Genomic DNA, 21547 nt, shown 5'->3' on the forward strand with positions numbered 1-21547 from the left:
TGGTAGAAAACCTGCAGGACAACAAAGAACACACAACCAGAGCTACCGTGAAATGGTTTTAGAAGACAGCATATTTATGCTTTGAGTGGCCCAAAGAACCTGTGGCAAGATTATAAAAGTGGTTTTCTGCACAACTGAGGAGCGTGAATTAAAAAAAAGAGACATCCACAGCGAGCAGCATTGCATCAAATGGAAAGTACATTCTTTGTTTGCAGACTGTGGTGTTGTTTGCAGTAGAGCCAGATATACTGATGCTGTAGATAAACCCCGTCTGTCTCCCTGACATCACCGTTGCTCTGTAGTCTCCGTTGACCGTGCATTGTACACAGGAATCCTCCCTCTGCTAACCCGGCCTCTGTTTGTCTGTCATCTCAAGCTGCACTCCCTGAAAGAAAAACAGATGAATGAAGCCTCCGATGGAAACGACTGGGCGGGAGATAAGAAGCTCAAAACAGTCGTCTGGAGGGAGGGGGGGGGGGACACGAAACTTGAATCTGGCAGCAGCATGGAAACAATTATCTGTTTACTTGGCTCTAATCAGTTTCTTGAGGTCGTGATGAAAAGACTAACGAGCCAAAGCTGGTGAAGCAATCAGAAAGAATCGTGATTGTAATTGTTGTTCAACCAAAACTTCTGCTGGGGGGGTAAAAAAATAATTTTGCCTTCAATATTAACTCAAATGTAACTATTTCAAGCTTTTTAAGCTTATCAAAGAAAAAAAATTACATTATAGACTTTTTAACTTATTTTTTAACGAATGACGGTTTTCTAACTGTGTTCCCATTTCAGTGCTTTTCACAGTGGCTATATATAGTGCAGCTATGCAAGCAGTATTGCTGATCTTGTGATGGACTGAGTAGGAATCTGGTCACACTTGCTGACAGACTGTCAAGCCATCTTAGATGTTCTTCTGGCCCCTTTATGGATGACCTCCGACTTCAATGAGCTCAATTCAGAGGGCTGACACTTTTCCCCGCTGAATTTTCATGCCGGTCGTGAATTTCTCACGGGGTCAGGTTGTGTCACTGAAGTCTCGGTCGGAATGTAATTTAAATTTTCAACGGATGCAACAAATATTTGACGGGGCAACTACTGATAGAGCTATGCTGTTCGTGTGTCTTTCATAAAAATATAGTGGTTAACACAAAAGTTGGGAGTCTTTTTCTTGACCAAGATATTTTTTTCTCTCTAATATTAAGAGGAGGGACATCCTGATCAAGATGTTGTGGTTCTGATAAAAATCTAAATAGTTTTAGTTTTATGCCAGGGCATGCTTTATAATCAGCTGACAACTGGATCAAAGTCCTTCAATTCGATCCCCTTTGTGTAAATCACTGTTTGCACAGGGGCTTTCCTGAAAGTCCGACCTGGGCAAACCCCTGTAGGCTCAGTTCTTGCTTTTAAACCACATATTAATCCATCGGTTTTTTCGTATTTCCTACATTATTACACAAAATTATGGTGTCAGGCTGTTTATTCCCTATGCATTGAGCGTCATCTTGATTAATGAAGTAATTAATCATTATTAATGCAGGCACGTTGGTGGCACAGGCATAGAGCTCACAGCCCAAATCTGACCCACGTTCGACTCTGCCCTGCGGTTCTTTGAGGCAGGTCTTCCCCCTCTTTTAGCCCCCCCCCCCCCTTTCCTGTCTGCCTACTTTCAATAAAAGAACCACTAGTGCCACAAAAAAATCCACCTAAAATTATTGAGAGAGAGAGAGTTTGGCTGATAAATACACAATTTATTTGATGAAAACAAAAGCTTCCCTGCTTTCAAATGTAAGCAATACGAAACTGCAAATGGAGAAAAAACAAGATTAAATGTGGTTGATTAAACGAGTAAATATACAAACAGTTTGTACAAACTCTTATTCATTGCAAATGCTTTTTCATTTAGTTTATGTATATAGTGCCAATTCACAACACATGGCATCTCAACAGCCTTTGCAAAATAAATTCTATTAAATCCTCCAAACAGGTTGGTTAAAGTGTTTCCTGTCTAATGAAAACCCAGCAGATTGCATCAAGTCTCTCCAAGCAGCATTCACTCCTCCTGAAAGAGCGTAGAGCCACAGGGAAAGTCGTCTGCACTGGCTTTGCAGCAATCCCTCATCAAGAGCATGTATGTGGCAACAGTGGAGAGGAAAACTCCCCTTTAACAGGGAGGAAAAACCTCCAGCAGAACCAGGCTTGGTGTGAACAGCTGTTCTCAGTCTGAAAGGCAGACAGCAGCTCTGACTCTTCCCGCTCACAGTGGATGGATCAGCAGCTGCGAACACATTTTTCAACCGAACACTCTTCAGAAATAAAACTTAACAGGTTTCAGTGTGTGTAAAATGAGAGGAAGCCTCAGCAAATCCACAAATCTGATATAGCGCGTTGGCGAGGAAAAACTTTCTCATTCCACGCTGCTCCTGAGCAGTGACTGAGAAGCCCGGGCTGGCCCAGAAAAAAAAAAAAGCTCCTGAAATGCTTGCAAACGGGCGAAGTCGAGCTTTGCATGGACATACCGAGGCAATGGAGCTGGGGTTTTAGTTTAGGAGAGAAACTGGGATAAACGCTGAAAAACGGGGCAAAGGTTATCATCCATAGAGACGTTGTTGGTAGTAGCGTGTCAGCTCATGCTACTACTGATGACAAAGGTGACGCAGCGAAACTGAACGACACACCAGATGTACTTACTATGAAGACAAACGTTGGGAGAATATAAAACTAACATTAGAAATAACGGCAAATAATGCAAAATTGGAGAGTAGTAGGAAAATGTAGCAGAGTAAGAGTAAGCGATCATTATGTCCTCCGGCTGCCTAGACCTATAGCACCATAACTACAGAGATGGTTAAGGATAGTATTAGGATGACCTAAGGATAATCAGAAGTGCTGTAGTAATAATTGAACGAACCCTCATGTGTACAAGCGGAAACACCACATCAGCAATATTTAAATACTCGCAAGATGTTTCGGTAGCTCTGAAACAAAGAGCTTCTTTTTGTCGTAGCTGCTGTTTTATTACTTCAACACTGTAACTCAGCAGCTAGTAGCTGCTGAAACACTGGAGCTCTGGGCCTGGAGTACTTTCAATGAGAAAGCTAAAAAAAAAAGGGGGGGGCATGAAAAATTAGATCTTAAGGCCATCATGACTTCTGTTTACTTGATCTGCTGCTTCTCGATTACCTGTGGATACTCTTACAAGGCTGACCTTACTCTTATGAACCTACTTCAGGTGATGCTACCTTTAATAATGGCTAGAACATAAAGTTTTGAGGAATTATTTTATTACATAATAACTAAAGTATCACAATATTTTTGGCAAGTAAGCCTTTTGCATAACATGAAAATATAATTTATTCTATATTTTTAGGGAATTCATATTTCGTTTAAGTCAGATAATGGGTTTCTATAGTATAATAGTATAATATCAATATTATTAATATTGGTTATCCATTTAGTCCTTTGAATTCAAAGGTTTTTGAATACTCCTTGATGCAGTAGTGGAAAATACAGACGAGCGTGTCTATCAATGACGGTCACCGACAGAGCCGGGCACTCGTCAGTGTTACCAGGACCGGTCCCCTCGCCATGTGACATCACATGCTTTCATGTGATACGCTGATGTGCTGTGAATCTGGAAAGCCTCCATTTGAAATTCCAATTTAATGGAATTTGCGCAGCGGAACAGAGAAATCAGTCAGCAGTCATGTGAGGAAGTGTGCAGATCCAGCTAGCAGGACTGAGTCAAGTTTGGAGAATATGCACAAGATGTGTGGAGGGAAACCGTTGGGCCCTGTAACATTTGGTAAGATCCTCCAGACTAAATATGTGAATCTAGGCTTATTGGTGGTTTCATCAATTTGAATTTTATGGTTTATGTCTGTTTTAACCAAAGAGAAAAAAAAGCCTTAAAACAAATGGATTGTGAAGGTTATCGTTATGTTTTTTTGTTTTCTACTGATCGTCCTGGACAGGCGTTGTGTGCGGAAATCTGGTTCTGTTGACTTCAAAATGTTTTTTGTTTTTTTTTGTGATTCATTGGAAATGGAGAAGCTATTCAGAGAGACACATGCTTGTTGCACACGTGCAGCTGCTTGGGCCGGTCTGAGAAGCCTGATTGGGGGTAAATAGGAAGTCCAGGTTGCATTTATTTCTCAAAAAGCTTAGTGGTTGATGAGAATAAGGACAATTTGACTTGTTTTTTATTGTTTTTGCTTGCTACTTAAGGTTAAAAACATGAATGGGGCCTTACGCACTTGCTTTGTGTCTGTGCAGTTCTGGTCTGTAAATAATTAGATTTCTGCTGCAACCTTTTGATGTTTCATGTCTTTCCTTGCAGCTCAGACATGAGTGGGGCCAGTAACACGCTGGCCAGAGAGTTTCTGACTGATGTACACCAGCTATGCAGCGCAGTGGCCCAGCGAGCCGAGGCGCGGGATGAAGACGAGGAGGAGAGTCACATGGTGGCGCTGGGCGAGTACCTGGTCAGGGGGCGGGGCTTCTTGTTGCTTAGCACCCTGGATGCCATCATTGATCAGGTAGGAAACAAATACATGACAATATATTCATCTCTTCCCTTAAAGTCAAATGTCTTTTGACCTTAAAGTCATAAAAAAGCTGAGCGAGAACTAGGGTCCCGACACAAAGATGGAAGTCTGGAATTTAATTTGATTATTTTCCAAATCTGGAAAAGTATGAAAAAAAAAAAAAAAATGGAGCGAGACTTAGTTACCAGGCCTTTTCATTACTCCATCATCTAAAGGATAACATTAGAATAAAAAATAAACTGTTTCTTACATCCATTTATATTTCTTATACAATGTATTGTATAAGTATCCCACCAATACTTAGACTCTAAGTATTGATGATTGTGGTTTTTGAGTTAATTAATGAAACCCACTAAAAAAAATGCACATTCAGTGAAAACTAAAAGCAGAGTACCTTCAACCGGCCCACCTGAGTTTGTAGTAAACTATTATCTTGTCATAAGTGCAAAAAAAAGCAATGATACGACTTTTATTTTAAAGGACATTGCTCTTTTAACTTGATTGGTGCGCTTATGCGTCTCAGGAACTGCTTTTATGTTGACCAGCTTTCAAGAAATTAGCTCTTAACAAAATGTCAGGTATTATTATAAACATAAAATTGCCGCAGAGTTTTTAAGAAGGCATAAACCTCTTTGCTAAAATCGATTATATAGCGGTGTGCTTAATGTGTTTTGACCTAAAGTGGCGCTTGAGGGTTCCAGTTTGAACGACCATTATTTGCTAGCTAAGATGCAGTTTATTTTAAAAAAGCTTTTAGAAAGCTCCGGTCAGGACAAGTTTTGAAATTATCCCGCAGTAAGGCTAGATGTGGTGAGCCGTTCTCTGATGGGGAGTCTATCACAGACTGGGGTCTGCTAGCCTCGTGAGACCATCCTGATCTCGCGAGCTTTCAAGGTTTCACTCGCAGATCAGTCTGGCTACTTTCCGTTAAAGAAAATTTGGAGCCGTTCACCAAACGAACGTCCAATCAGCGTTGGCTTTGAGGCGGGTTGAGGTGTGACGCAACGAGAAGCGCGACAGTTCAGTCTAAAGAACATGGCGGCTTCAGCCGATGAAACTAGCGTTAGCGTGGCTATCGAGCAAGTTTTATCGGAATTACAGAGTATTTCTTTGCTGAGCTAACGAGCCTTTACCTGCAGCAGCAAGAGTAGCTTGGCTTGTGGTTGTGTTTTCGTCGTCGCTCATAACAGAGCGACGACGAAGCATGTTGACGAGTACGTCATATGCTTCGTTGATCTGATTGGTTTATTTGGCCCGTCTATCACCAACATAGGCCAATCAGCTAACCAGTATTTTCGCCCCTTCCCAAAATTACTTCAACGGAAGGTTTCCAGATGGATATGCGAAGCAAATCTATCTGGCGGCGTCAGGTTAGGGTTCTGCAGTGCTAACCTATAAATTGCGTTTGCGAACGTGTCTCTGTTGAGGCGCACGTTAACGAGGCGGGTCGACATTCTGCCGTTGAGTTTGGCGCTACAGCTGAAAATTTTGACCGGTGTTCCTTTGCTGTGGATGAGAGGTGTGATGTCCGTGAGGGTTCGCCCAGTTACTTATCTTTGTACCTGGATGATGGGGTGGCGACAGTGGCACAGAGGTTAGGGAGTTTGTCCTGCAAGTGGTAGGTTGCTGGTCCCCCGCTCTGACTGTCTCCGTCGTTGTGTCCTTGGGCAAGACACTTCACCCACATTGCCTGCTGGTCAGAGGCCCACCTCCAGCTGTAGCAACTAACATAGCTCACCACCGTCAGGGCGTGAATGGCTGAACGACTAAACTATAGTGTGAGGCGCTTTGGAGATTGTCAGACTAGTTAAAGTGCTTTACAAGTACAAGCTATTTACCATATTTGCTGATGTTGTAGCTAAAAAAATAAAATAAATTATAATAATAAAAAAATAATTTTTATTATTTTTATTATAAGGCAAGAGCACTGAATCACAGACGGTTCTCAGGTAGTGAACCATATGTGAGGAATCGGCCTCAAATACCTACCTGTGCGTCGCTCAGACATCCTTCCTTCATGTCACGTGTCAGTCATACTCCCTTTTGCACCGTAAGTACCAGTCATCCTTTCTTCTCTCAGCCGTCCCCGTCCGGTCTCGTCTCCTTCACTCTTCCAGTGTTACTAGATCAATCTGACCCACCGCTGTTGGGTCTAATCGTCACGCTACAACCAATCACGGTTACACTTTATTTGAAGGGGTGTACATAAGACTGACATTACACTGTCATAAACATGACATAACACCAGTTATGAACATAAATGACTCTTTATGAATGTTTAGGACTGTTGTCATTAATTGTCATTCGGTAAATTATGACACTATTAAAGCAAAGTTGACATTGTTTAAAATGTCTTTGTTATGACAACTTGACATTAACAGAGACAAGGTTAAATTAAGGGCTTGATTTGGTTAAGTTAAGTGCTTGTCATAACAAAGACATGTTATACAATGTCAACTTTGCTTTGATAGTGTCATAATTTACAGAATGACAATTAATGACAACAGTCCTAAACATTCCTAAAGAGTCATTTATGTTCATAAAAGGTGTTATGTCATGTTTATGACAGTGTAATGTCAGTCTTATGTACACCCCTTCAAATAAAGTGTTACCACCGATCGCTGCTATCTCCGTGCTCTTGTGTTCAGCCTTCTCGCTGACAGGCCGAACCGCGAGAGAAGAAAGGATGATGCCAAAGTGAATATGACTGACACGTAGGAAGAAGAACCGGAGCTCGTGACATGAAGGAACGATGTGGAGCCTCTATTTGAGGCCGATCCTCTGACTGCTCCCTGACGACATCCACGTAGGCTACCAGATGGCTGTGAGATCGCTCAGCCTGGACGAGGTGCTTCAAAGAGAGATTCAGGAGTTTGGTGAAAAGAAAGAACCAGCACTTGCACATGCTCACTATATGGCAGATCCGGCCTTCGCCGTTGATGTGACTGCACTGATGAATGGACTAAATAGCCAAACTGCAAGGCGAGAGCCTCGTTGTGCACAAAATGCAGCTTTCACCAGAAAGTTGAGATGTTTTTCTACTCGGAGGGCAAAACGTTCTCACTCACATTCCAGCACTGCAGGAAGTCACACAATCAGCTAATCAGCTCCACAAGTATTCATCTATGTTAGGGGCGCTGCAGGGAAAGTATCAGAAAATATTTGATAGACTTCAAAACAGTTGAGAGTAAAACGTACATGATTTGTTTGCCCTTTACTTACAGTGGTAATAATAATGCATTTTATTTGAAAAGTGCCTTTCATGACACTCAAGGACACTGAGTGTAGTCACTGTGCAAAATTAAAACAAGACAAATGGCAACACAACAACAAAGCATCAATAATCTAAAACAGGTACAAAATAAAACATTACTTACAGTGTGGATGTTGCATCCAGTGATGTCTATCTTGGGGAGTGGTGGCCTAGTGGTTAGAGCACAGAGCTTCGGTCCCAGAGGTTCTGAGTTCAACTCCCACAAGCTGCTATTCTGGGTCCCTGAGCAAGACCCTTAACCCCCAATTCCTCCCCAGTTGCCGTACAGTGGCAGCCCACTGCTCTCCAAGGGGATGGGTTAAGATGCAGAAGTGAATTTCTCCATTGTGAGATCAATAAAGTTCAACTATTATTATATTATTATTAGAAGTTGTTAATCTGTAGTCTGATAATCTACTGTCAGAGCTTTTTAAATCAGTGTCAGTGTCGGGTTTTTATTCCTGACTAAAAGAGGAAACCTTTCTACATTTGAGGAGGTGCCCTCTAAGGATGTCGGTTCTCTTTGGATCTACCTACATCTGTGAAAAAAACATCCTCAGTTATAAAGTCTAACAAATCATTTTGTCAGCGATCATCACTTCCTTCACATTTCCACCCCAAACATTCAGCCTGACTTCAGTGAACGAAGTTCAAGATCAAAACAGGCTGGATTACTCTCACTCAACCCTAAGAGAAATGAGCTAAACCAAACAAAAAAACTGGATGCAGTTATTGCTGCTTTTTAACTTAGAGGTAATGTGATGTTGGTATTTAAAAATTATTACTTATTAAAAAACTTATTAATAGAGTTGTGATGCTATTAACTGAAAAAAAATGCACATTTTATATATTGGTTCTCTAAATGTTGAACAGTGCAATCATTTTGTGCTCTACATGCTTGATGTACTGTTTTGACAAATGATGACAGTGTAACAGACCTACTGTTGTAATAAATAAACATCATAAAAGCTGAGCTTTCCAAATGTGTTTTTTAAACAAAATGATAAATGATATAAATTATATTTATATAACAATCAGTTTCTATCAATGGTTTCTCATAAAAAAGGAAATCAGATAGGCTTTGCAGTAAAGATGCAGAAAAATGAAAACATTTAAAGCAACAACCATCTTGCATATGCATGAGATTATTTTTTATTTATATATTTTATTAATTTTCAATTTCTTTGAGCAACAATACAAGTAAGATTTACGTTGAGATGTTAAGACATTTTAGTAGCGCTCAAAAAGAGTAGGTAGAAGTTCAAGAACTTATAAGAACCTACCCCCAAATTAAATAAAGATAAATACAATATCTATTCAAGTAAAACAATGAAATGACCAAAAGATTTTGCAATGATTAGATGATGTAAAGTTTCATGACATGTAGTTTCACAGCGTAAATGTTTTTCCCAATTAGAAACTCTTTAATTTCTCAACGTGAACGTGAAGTTTTAAATTCTGTGACGGCCGTTGTCATTAATGGAGAGACACTCTGACTTTCTGCAGCTGCAGACAAGAGATCGAGCTTAGAACAGCCACACAATTTTTATTTACCTTTCAAGATGGTGTGCAACTTCTACATCAATAGTGTTGACGATGAGGAAGTTGAGCAGCAGAAGGAGGAAAAAGATTTCTTTGGCGCTTGCGTAGAACGGCAGGAATGGCCCGACAGAAGGAGGTATTGTTTTGCTCCATGGGCGAGCACCAGGCGCAGACAGCCCGGTGTTTTGTCTGTTTCACATCATCGCTGTCTGCACACTTCGCCACGAGTGTTCTGGGAAAGATTTCCAATTGTAGTCACAACTTTTAGGCTTTCCAATGTCTTTCAGGGCATTGTGTGTTTCTCTGTGCTCCGTGTGAGTCCGTGATTCTGGGACTCAACTTTGTCAAAAGCGTTCGTATGCATGTGTGGCAGCAAGTTATGATAAATGTGACCTGACGTGTCTGGGCCTGCTTGGCATTTTTTGCTTGTTTTCACGCTCAGTCATAATAGTTCTCCAGCATTTAATCTATAAATTTCAGGCATGCATGTGCAAATTGTCATCACAAGCTCTGGCTGTGTGCGTCAGCAGCATCCTGCATGGGACCAAAACTTGCAGGGCAATCAGAGCTACTTTATGAGAAGCTTTTCTTTTGCCAGTTCTGAAAATCAAAGGGATAGGACTCTAATTTAGTAGGAAATGTGTCGTTACTCGTGGCTATTGTTCTAGCAACCTACACTGTTGATTGCTGTGGATTCTGTCTAATAAACCAGATGTTTTGTATTGTTTGTGATGGGGGGGATAAATGTAATGTAACTGCCCATAGAGTTCATATTCAAATCGTTTGCTAAATGCTGTAATACAATAGACAAAATATATATCCCAGTGTATAAAATTCATTATTAATAACAAAATATATCAACATTCAGGCATACACACTGCTAAATGGAACTAAAAGTAAGTCAAGTTTTCTTGAAATTAGTGTATTTGTCCTTGATTTGAGCAGGTAAATAAAATTATCTGCCAATGGAAAGAGTAATTTTAACCCTAAACTAATATAATTAGACATACTGCACTTGAACTAGTTGATGGAGATGAGTTCTTCCTATTTTAAGTGCAAAAATCTTATTCCATTGGCAGATAATCTTATTTACCTACTTAAATAAAGCACTAATGCACTAATTTCAAGAAAATTTTAACTAATTTTAGTTCTGTTTTTGCATTGTAATGCAGCAACGAACAGTGACTCAGCCGCTGGCCCTGCTTCCAGCAGCAGAGTAAAAGCGTCAAACTTTACAGCTGTCCTCCCACATAATCCAACGTTAGGGACTCTAACGTGTCCAGAACACAGGTTTGGGCTCAGTTTGGCCACTCAGCTTGAAAATGGTAAACTAGCCTGCTTCATGTATTAACGGACAACTAATCACAGATGATTTTAGGGAAAGTACCCTAAGCTGAATCCAACGAAAACTGACCACAGCAAAAATAAACAAAAACCAAGGTTATTCGAGGTCATGTATAAACTGTGCATCGACAACGCAGCGCAAACTTTGGGAAGAAATCAATACTGAATAAAATATAAGTCGATAACGACTGAGGAAAATAAATTCAGCGTTCTGAGTTTTCAAAGTTGCTCCCCCGATTATCAGCCCGCTTTCACAAATCCTGATTAATTCTGATGCCGACGAGCCGACATCTGTCTGGTTAAGGGTGACTTGGAGCAAAATCAAGTTTAACATTTATTACCTCTACTTCATCCAGAAGTCTGTTAATGTCACATCTGTGTAGGTCCTGTTGGGCCGTTTTATATTTATTTCATTGTAGCCATGGTTTTCTCTCACACCTGGTAAACTCGCTGCGCCTGGAGTTTATGGAGCCTCCGTGGAAAAGAGAGTGTTGCGTTTAGGACCATTAGGAAAAACTATGCTCCAAACAAAGAAGAGGCAGACGGGTAAAGATTGCTGCATCGTCATTTCAGAGATGTCGCGTGGAATAAAGCTTTACATATTGAAATATAATAAACCTATATTATAGATGACAATATTATTAGATCGGATCAAGTTCATGTATTTGTGAAATTGACAACTTTCCGATTACGCAAGTCTGGTTTAGAGGCTTACAGTAGATGTGCTTGACAAGCTCATGAGATTGTCCTATTCCAAAGAGATTTATACAATTGTTTTTAAAGCAACAATATGTAACTTTTGACCACTAGGGGGCCTAGACCTGAAGGTTCCAGGTTTAGCGCCCCTGTAGGCCGCTAGCATGTGGTAGCCATCTTGTTTAAGGGGCGCTCTAGGTCACATGACTTTCTAAGTGACAGATCAGCGCCTCTTAAGTTACATAGCCGGGTTTTTGAGAAGGGCAGCCCGCACAGACCATCAACACACACAGAGTGGTGTATATTGACAGTAAAAGTCAGATAATATATCTCAAATTAGGCTAATATGTGGGTAAAACGTTATGTATTGGGGCTTTAAAGGACGTCACTAACATCTGTCTCTTTCTGTCAAATTCTGCCGGCCCTGTTTTTGTGCAACTGCCTATACGTTTGCTCCATCAGTGTCTGAAGTGCACTTCTAAATTTAATTGTCTTGCACAAGCGTAGATCACAGCTGGCATGTGGACACAGTTGTTGAAGCGCTTTTACTCATCTGACTCTCTCAGCTCTGTCTCTTTGTGTCAGTTTGGGGTATTAGAGACGCTACTTTATTTACTGGGCGCCTACATAGTCTGGAAATGTCTGGAATTTGTTTTCAGTATTTTCCAGGTCTGTGTAAGTATGGATAAGGAAAGAGCACAGAAAAATATTTGTATGTTTTACTTTATTCCCTAGTCTGATCAAAATGTTATCCTTTCTTGCTTTCCCGTGTGTGTCCTTACCTCCTTCCTTTCTGGTATACAGCCGTCTGTCCTTCCCTCCTTCCTTTTGTCCTTTTTTGGTCTCCTTTCTTGTATCTCTTTCTCCTTTTCTTTTGTTTCTTTCTCCTCCCTACTTCCTCCCTGTATTAAAAAATAACAACAGTATTTCTTTTTGAGTACAGCATATGTTAATTGCTTGTGCTTCTAAGCCAGGCACTAACTCGATTTATCAAAAATGAAAAGCAAGCAGACTTAAAATGTTATGAAAACTTGTGTAAAGTTAACTAAATTACAGTTGTATTATTGCTTGAAGTTAAAATCTATCAACTCAAGTATAAAAGTTTCAGTGTTATGGGGTAGCTGACAGTTTTCACAGTTGACGACTGGCCAAGAGTGACTGCATTAGAAATGATTGGGAGCAGTTGCTTTTGGCTCAGTGGCAAAGAATCTAATTTTAAAAATACTAAAATTCTGGTAGCATTCAGGTAAGATAAGAAACTCCTTTATTGTCCCACAGTGGGGAAATTCGGGCATGACAGTGGCAAAGGCACAGAGTTACACAGTGTATAGTGGTGAAAATCAAGCTAACCTAATCTAAAGTTAGTTCTAAAGCAACAGAGGATGAGCTTTATCACAAAACACCAATAAAAGTAGAAAATAAATACCAGAGTATTGATAATATGGCGTACTCGGGTAAAAAAGATTAAATATTTAAGTTAACAGTGGAAAAAAGTACACCAGCCTATTTACAGAACCGTATACGATAATATGCATGATGGTTTAGCAGCATTTCAAAGTAGCTAAGGCATGTGCAAGTTTACCTTAGTATCTGGGAGACAGTAAACGATACACGATTGGATCAGAACCGGTGCAACCGTCAGCATGTTTTAAACAGTTATTGAGATTATAAAGTCTAACAGCAGCTGGGTGGAACGACCTGCGGAAGCGCTCCTTAGAGCATCAGGGATGCAGCAGCCTGGCACTGAAAAAGCTCTTCAGCTCGGCAGCAGCTCCATGCATGGTGGGGGAGACATTGTCCATCAGTGGTATGATTTATTTGTCTCCCACCACCTGCACTGGGTGCAAAGGGCATCCCAGGATCGATGTGGCCATCCTTATGAGCTTATCCAGCCGGTTCCTCTCAGCGATGGATAAGCTGCTGCTCCAACAGACCACACCATAGAAAATGGCTGATGCCACTAAAGAGTTAAAGAAGGTCTTCAGCGGGTAGAGTCTGTTCTGACCCTTCCTGTAAAGGGCATCAGTGTTGTGACTCCAGTCCAGTTTCTAATTCAGGTGAACGCCCAGGTACTTATGAGAGTCCACTATCTCAACATCAGTTCCTGGATGTTCACCCGTGTAAGTGAGGTGGGCCTGCGTCTGCTAAAGTCCACCGTCAGCTCCGTTTGTTTTCCCAGCATTTAACATTGAGGTTGTTCTGAAGAAGTCTGCACTGCTCCCGCGTCCGCTCATACTGCGGCCGGCCTGTGAGGTAATCCAGTATCCACTGGAACAGGTGGTGGTCCACTCTTGACTGCTCCACTTGGTCCTTCGGGGTGTCCTGGTTGGATGGTGTTGAAAGTGTGTTAGTGCTACCGGCCTGTAGCTGTTGTGGTGTGCGGCCTTAGCCACTGGTACCACACAGGAAGTCTTCCACAGCAGTGGTACTTTCCTCTGCTTCAGACTGATGTTGAAGATGTGTCCCATGATGCCATGCTGCACCTCAGGAGCCTGGAGCTGATGCCATCCAGACCCGCAGCCTTGCTCGCTTTGGTCTTGCCGAGAATGTTCCCTACTTGGAGCATTGAGAAAAACATGAAGGTTGCTCCGACAGCTAATTATGGTACAGGAATTCATGCAAGACCAAAGAAAAGGCGTTGCTATATATTTGTTTTAACCCCCCCCCCCCCCCCCCCCAAATAAAAAGGGCAATGTCACACTCAAATTGAAGAACAGAGCACAAAATGTCAACTTTGAAATTAATTGAACAGTATGTAGTCTCGTTATCTGTGGTTATTGAAAAATGCAGAAAGAATCTATAAATTTGAGTCTGGAAAAGTTTATTAAGTGTATCTCTGTATAGCCTAAGTTTATTTTATGGATTTATGGATTTTATTTCTCATAATATTAACATATTTGATTAAAACCCAACTTTTGGGTTGATATAATCAAAATCTGACACAGGGCTTTTTTTTATGAATGTTAGTAATTCTCCTTGTATGAAGTACGTCTTGTTTACTAAATATTCATTTTGCATAGCACAGGGACTTCTCCAGCTGTCTTTGTCTTATTCTCCTTATGAAAGCTTTTGTCCTGTTTCTGTGCCAATGTGTTTTTTTTAGCATCCTGTTTTACCCTTTATGTAAGACAAATGGTTGAGGTAGTTAATTTGTGTTGATTTTTTTTTTTTAATTAACACTTTACAGAGGAATGCTTTGGTTACACTTTGGATTCAAAATTCCTCGAAGTAAACCTGTCATGTAGCTGCTACATTGCTCCCTGTCACACCTGCACTGAAACAACTGGAAACAAGAAAACATCATTTGTAGCTCAAAGTATTCGTGAACGACTAAAGTCTGATAGAATTTGAACGTTTCGTAAGTGAAAAGGATGGAGACTTAAACGGATATTTGTATTTAAGGAGGAGTAGAGTGTGACTTAGTGGGAGTGTCTTGGCGTGTCACCAAAGTGGGACCAAAGTGACGACTGAAAGGAGTTTTTTTTTTTTTTACCCCCCCTCCATCTAAGTAACTCCCTGTGATCTGTTAAACTCTCAGGAGCTGACTTGTCGGGAAGAGCTACTTACGCTGCTGCTGTCCTTACTTCCTCTGGTCTGGAAGATTCCTGTGCAAGAGGAAAAAGCCCCAGGTCTGTTGGCAACAATGTTTACCACCTTCTTTGCTCTAATTTCTGTTGATGATGTTAATGCTGTTACACTTTCAATGCAAGTTATTGTTTTTGGTGTGAAGCTAAACAGTCAAAATGGAATGGTTAATTTCTAGGGTGTAAAAATGACTATGCTTAACGATTACATGTGACCTGTGTTCATGTTTCGGTCATTATCCCCCCCCTAAGTTGTTTAGAAGTAGCTTTTCTTTATCGTCTAGCAATTTTTCAGCGTTTGATTGGGTGGGATCATGCGAAGGCACATGAGTGTTTCCTTGTTGGCATTAATTTTGGATTTTCATATCCTCTCGACATGACAGTAATGAACCTTTTTCTTTTCTCAATGATGTGCTGCTATCGGTTTATTTGACAGGGTTCCCACACAGCCATGAAAGTTTAGAAATGTAAAAAATCTGATTTAAGCATTTGTTTGGATTAGTTTAAAAAACTAAAGGGAAGTATTGAAAGTGTTTGTATTCATATACTAGTATTTTTCACCATGTCCCATTCTAGACATGACACGTTTTTTAAAATTTTGCTCCAATCAGTGCTTTCATAATTGTATACCTTTGTGTAAAAGATGCACATAATCAACATCATTATTGCTAATAGAAAAGCTACATATGCATGCATCCTGAGACTTTTTAAAGGAGCAATAAGCAAAATTTTAAAAAAGTTATCTTAAAGTTATGATAGTGCGTGTACGTGCACGTGAACAGCTGCCACTCAGAGCTTAGACTAACCTTGCCTGCAAGATGAATTCCCACGGTGTTTAATCATTCACAAACACATGAGAATCCATCTTGTATCGCTCCGGCTTCAACCGTGTGTGTCCGAACCAAAAATGATTCGGGCCAATCACGTTGCAGTATTGTGCTTTAAGGCGGGACATACCGGTGCGACGAAAGCAAGAGCGGCTGAGCCCACAGCTGAACCAACATAAACACGGCAGCGCAGGAGGACGCACGTGTAGCTGCTGCTGTCACATCTGTTTTATAAAAATCAACAATTTCTTCTTTGATAGTAGAACTGCAAGAAGTGCCTTGACTAGCTTAGCTTCTTGCGGTTTCTCATGACGAATGCTTCTTACGTTTTAATTTGATATCATGATTGGCTAAAACCAAGCTTTGGTGCGCGGGCACTAGGTGTAATTTTGCCCAATCAGCTAGAAGAGTTCTGCTGAATCTCTGTCCTTTCTCCAAATGGATTCAATAGCAACAGTCAGATGTTGCTAATGTGTAGAACGTGGAGTGCTGCATATTAGCAATCTGTCCTGTCCAGGTTAGGTTGAAGCTCCTCCATGCCTGTAAAATGCCACCGCCAGAGCAGTGTTGCCTAGGCACAAAATGGCGGAGAGCACGCCCAGCGAAAGAAATCCTTCTCTTGCTAACAGCATTGTAAAGTTATGAGTTACTTATTTCTTCATTAGATATGTTCCTCCGAATAGTGATGCTGTTTTGCTGTGGATTCATCTCTGGCAAATATGCGTATACGAGGCGACGGGTGAGAAGGGGAGGGGAAATGGGTGCCGGGTTGCAGCTAGAGTGGAGGGAGAGAGAGGGGCGTGGCTTGATGCACATCTTGTTTTGGTCTGCAGACAGTGATCAAGCCCCACCTAGTGGGGAAAATCGCTTATTGCTCCTTTTTTAAGGTTTTGTGTGTAGACATTAACCTTAGTGATAAAAACAAGTAATAACAAGGTTGTATAAAGCTGTCTGTCTAGCCTTTGGTTTTTGCCAGTTGCCTATTTAAGGCCCGACCACATAATAATTATCTTTCATAAATGTAAATGGTTTTATTATATTTAAACTTGAAAACAGCTAAAAAGAAAGTATGGCTTTTTTTAAATAAAAAATACATACAATGCCTTGCAAGAGTATTCATCCCCCTTGGCTTTTAACCTATTTTCTTACATTTCAACCTATAATTTTAATGTTTGTTTTAATCTGATTTATGTGATGGATCTACAAAAAATGCTCTAAGTTGGTAATATGAAATCAGAAAATAATCTGGGGGAAAAAACAAAAACAAAATTTAGCATGAGCATATGCTGTATGTATCCACCCCCTTTGCTATAAAGGCCCCTAAAACAAATCTGGTGCAACCAATTAGAATTACATAAATAGTGAAATGAAGTCTACTTGTGTGCAATTTAAGTGTCACATTATCTGTCAGGATAAACACACCATTTCAACATGAATGGGCAAAAATCCCAGTAGTAAGATGTGGTGAGCTCTGATCCAAAGTCACTTGCAGCTGGAATTGCAGCTAAAGGTGGCTTGACAAAGTGCTAATGTTAGAGGTGTGAACAGTTATTAAAGTGGAAGTTTTCTGTTATTTTAGCCTATATCTTGTTTACTGCACAGTAAAAAAAAAAATACTGTTGTAGGCATGTTCTGAAAATGAAACAATTCATTGTCCTAACCGACAAACAAACCATTTTAATTCCTTGTTGTGAAGCAGCAATACATGAAATATGCCACGGGGGTTGATTACTATTGCAAGGGTCTGTAGGAATCCGTATTTTTTTTTAAACCTTTTATTGTTGTAGTTGTCTACAACCAGTGGCAGAGCAGGAGAACATTCTTGTTTGCAGAGGCCTTTGACCTGAGAGTGACTTTGGCATTTAGAAGAAGGACGGCAATCTTCTCTAACATGGAGTCTAGACATTTTTGTTTAATTAATTTTTGCTTTCTGAAACTTTTAACATACAAGCTTTTGGGTCTTGACTGGGCATGAGCTGGTATGAGACTTCCCTGAGTATAATAATATGGAATAAAATACCTCCATTTCATTAATCATGATATTTGTTCATAAATTAAAATGTTGGTATGATTTGATTGTTTGAATTTATAAAGAAAAAGCTAAAATGTTCCCAGTGTTGCTTAACCAATATACAGTAAATTGATTGGTTAATACTAAATCCTATAATGTATCACTGCTAATATTCAGTTTGCCTGGAAGAAAGTTCAGGGGCTTGATCTTTGACAGCCGCTGTCAACTGAGAAAACTTTGCGAACTTCACAGTAATACATTTAATATTCAGCCATACATTACAATTTGTATTTACATGTCTAGACTAATAAACAGAAAAGAAGATTTATTACAACAGCAAATTACAACCATTTCTTACGAGAGGGAATCCTGCATATCCTTGATCGGTAAATATGTGGACTATACCATACACATAATTTATTGGATGAGCCTAATGCACAAAATCTATAGAATTCTATTATTTTTAGAAAAATGTGTTCTTCTTTATGTAAGATGCCATTATAACTTACTTTAATATTGGCAAGTTAAAACGTTTAGTTTTATTACTATTACAATATTCAAAGTGATTCAGTTATTGGCAGTTATTGCAATAAATTCCTACAGTTACCCACAATAGAAAACCAATGTCTGATTTTCATTGGTAAACTTTAATTTAATATTATTTGTATTTATTATTGTAGGTTTTGAGTTCTTTCAGTGACCGTTGTGGGATTTTCTTTGATTAACAGAGGGGTGCCAACAATTTTGTCCATGACTGTATAACAAAATTATCTATAATATTTATTTATTGTTATTTTGATATTGATAGACAGAATAAACACCTGCTAAATGTAATATAGTTTTCAAACGCTTGATGTGAGTTTGATGTTTGACTGGTTAATTAGTTGGGCATTTCAGACATGCTGCTCATAACATGCTAGCTGTAGTTAGCGGAAGTAGTTAGCAACGTAACCATTATAATGAGCTGAGCTTTTTTGGATGACATAATATGATAAACATGTTTATCAGAAGTGGAAATATTACTCAACCACCAAATACAAGGAAAAATCAGCCAGCTGTCTGGCAGTGCGCAGCAGCCTGTGGTGGTAGAGGGACAAAAAAGTTACTCCACACTCTGCTTACTCAGGAAGTAGGGTTTTGAACCATAGCCCTTTAAACCCTTGATGACTAGTAACAGACTCATAGCTGCTCTTGACATCCAGTGGGGCATTGTGTTCTTCAACATTCACTTTATTTAATATTTATTCACAAAAAAGTTAAAAAGTGCTGTCCACTGTAAAATGTCAAAGCCAAAGATGTCTTTGTGTTTTTAACAGATTTCAACCTGCCATCCCTACTTGAAGTATTCCTTAGCCGGGAGGTGAAGGTTGTCCCGCTCAGGGCCGGCCAGAAGGCTGCGACAGACGAGCAGGGCGCTGGGAAGAGGTCCCGTGTCGGCAGCGGCACCTGGAAGTCGCGGAGATCACGCAGAACGTCGCATAGGTACTCTGTGAAAGATGCTCGCAGGTCCCAGGTCTCCACCTCAGATTCAGAAGCCAACTCCGAAGACAGAGCCGCTGGGGGCTCGGGTGGAGCGAGGAGCCGAAGACCGCACGGATCCACCGTCCAGGTGAGCTGCCAGCATCACCGCGCCGAGGCCTCACAGTTGACATCCACCACCGGCAACACCTTTACAGACACCATGAGCGCGCCGTATCCCCACCCCAGAGGGCCCGGCTCTCAGATGGTTGACAACGACACCCTGACGGACCCCGCAGCAATATCCATTTTCAACCGCATGGAGAACTCGCCCTTCGATCTTTGTCACGTGTTGCTTTCGCTGCTAGAGAAGGTGTGCAAGTTTGACATGAGCATCAGTCACAACCCGGGCCTGGCCGTCAGTGTTGTGCCAACCCTCACGGAGATCCTGACCGAGTTTGGGGACTGCTGCGGTCCAGGGGGAGGAGGGGGGATGGGGGCGGAGGACCTCGCCGGAGGCTGGACGGAGGAGCCGATCGCGCTGGTTCAGAGGATGATACTACGCACCGTGTTGCACTTGATGTCTGTGGACATAAGTCAGAGCGACAGACTTCCCGACAGCCTGAGGCGAAGTTTGACAGACCTGCTGCGAGCAACTCTTAAAATCCGCAGCTGTCTGGAGAGGCAGAACAACCCTTTTGCCCCGCGACCCAAAAAGACTTTGCAGGAGGTCCAGGAGGATTTCTCGTTTTCCCGCTATCGCCACAGGGCTCTACTACTTCCTGAGCTTTTAGAAGGCGTACTGCAGATCCTCCTGAGTTGCCTCCAGGCTTCAACGCCCAACCCTTTCTTCTTTAGCCAGGCGCTGGAGCTCATCCATGAGTTTGTCCAGCACAGTGGCCTTGAGCTGTTTGAGGCCACTGTGCTGCGATTGGAGGGACTCGGGAGGGCCAGCGCTGACGTGGGCAGAGAGGCTTCGGAGCGCTTACGGGGTCTCGTTGCCGGGGTCTTCAAAATAATCAGTGCTATCAAGAAAGCAAAGTCAGAGCAGCTCCACCAGTCGGTCTGCGCTCGCCGCCGGCACCGTCGCTGCGAGTATTCCCACTTCCTGCATCACCACAGAGACCTGTCGGGCTTGCCCGTCTCTGCGTTCATGCAGGCCACCAGACGCAACCCCTTTGAGGAGGACGGTGACGGCTCGGAGGGAACCGACGGGGATACGATGCGTTACCCCGAGAGATGCTGCTGCCTAGCCGCGTGCGCCCACCAGTGTCTCCGGCTGCTGCAGCGCCTCTCGCCCACCGGGCCGTCCGTGCTGCAGGTGTTAGCCGGGATTCAAGCTGTTGGTATCTGCTGCTGTATGGACCCTCGCTCGGTTGTAGGACCCCTTTTACACGCCTTTCAAGCTCCAGGTCTCCGTAGTTATCAGTCCCATGTACTCGGTGTGCTAAGCAGGCTGATTTTAGACCAGCTTGGAGGCGGTCAGCCATCAGAGAAAGCTAAGCTGGCCTCTTGTAATATCTGTACTCTGGACAGCAGCCAACTCCCTGGTCTGGAAGAGACATTGCAACAAGGAGACCCTTCAGCTATCTCCACCAGTCTATGTTACCGCTCCCAAGGCATCCTGCCAAGTGGAGGCGGTGCTGAGGACATGCTGTGGAAGTGGGATGCTCTGGAGGCCTACCAGGAGCTAGTGTTTGGCGAGGACTGGCAGCTGAGCCAGCAGATAGCTGGCCATGTGTGCCACTTAACACTACGGGGCAATGCTATAGTGCAATGGCAGCTCTACACGCACATCTTCAACCCTGTTCTGCAAAGAGGGGTGGAGTTGGTCCACCATGCCCAGCAGCTGGGAGTTTCTACCGTCTGCTCTCAGGTCTGCAGCTACCACACACAGTGCCTGCCTGTGGAGGTCCTACTCGTCTACCTGCAAACATTACCAGCACTCCTCAAGTCAAGGTGAGCGTCTTTACCACTTTTTTCCTGCTCCATGTTTACTACCTAAATCCATTTACTTCTCTTCTGTTGGTGAAGCACAGTTTTCAGATGATATGGGTAGCGGCTTCTCTCGCGTCGTCACAGGCGTTCCAAGGATTATGAGAACATGAGACGTAAAACTTAACCGGGCACCTCACAGTAGACCGTATCCACTTTGTCATGAGATCTCTCCCTCCGGGCACATGCTAATTGTTACTAATCAATAATTTATCATGGCTTTGTGTCCTTGGTGAGAGATGCAAGCCCATTGGCTGTTACGCAACATCATCACCTATCAGTCTAACGCACATACT

General features: G+C 41.8%; 1 protein-coding gene across 1 annotated transcript in view; it reads left to right on the forward strand.

Moving 5' to 3' along the window:
• Positions 1-21547, forward strand: part of lyst (lysosomal trafficking regulator) — a 116793-nt gene that overhangs the window by 24196 nt on the left and 71050 nt on the right. The window contains exons 3-5 of the mRNA XM_036126047.1: positions 4334-4532; positions 14915-15005; positions 19115-21215. Coding sequence (XP_035981940.1) covers positions 4334-4532; positions 14915-15005; positions 19115-21215 — 2391 coding nt within the window. The remainder of the gene's footprint in view (positions 1-4333; positions 4533-14914; positions 15006-19114; positions 21216-21547) is intronic.

The sequence above is a fragment of the Fundulus heteroclitus genome, chromosome 22 (genome assembly GCF_011125445.2).
Source record: "Fundulus heteroclitus isolate FHET01 chromosome 22, MU-UCD_Fhet_4.1, whole genome shotgun sequence".
NCBI lineage: Eukaryota > Metazoa > Chordata > Actinopteri > Cyprinodontiformes > Fundulidae > Fundulus > Fundulus heteroclitus.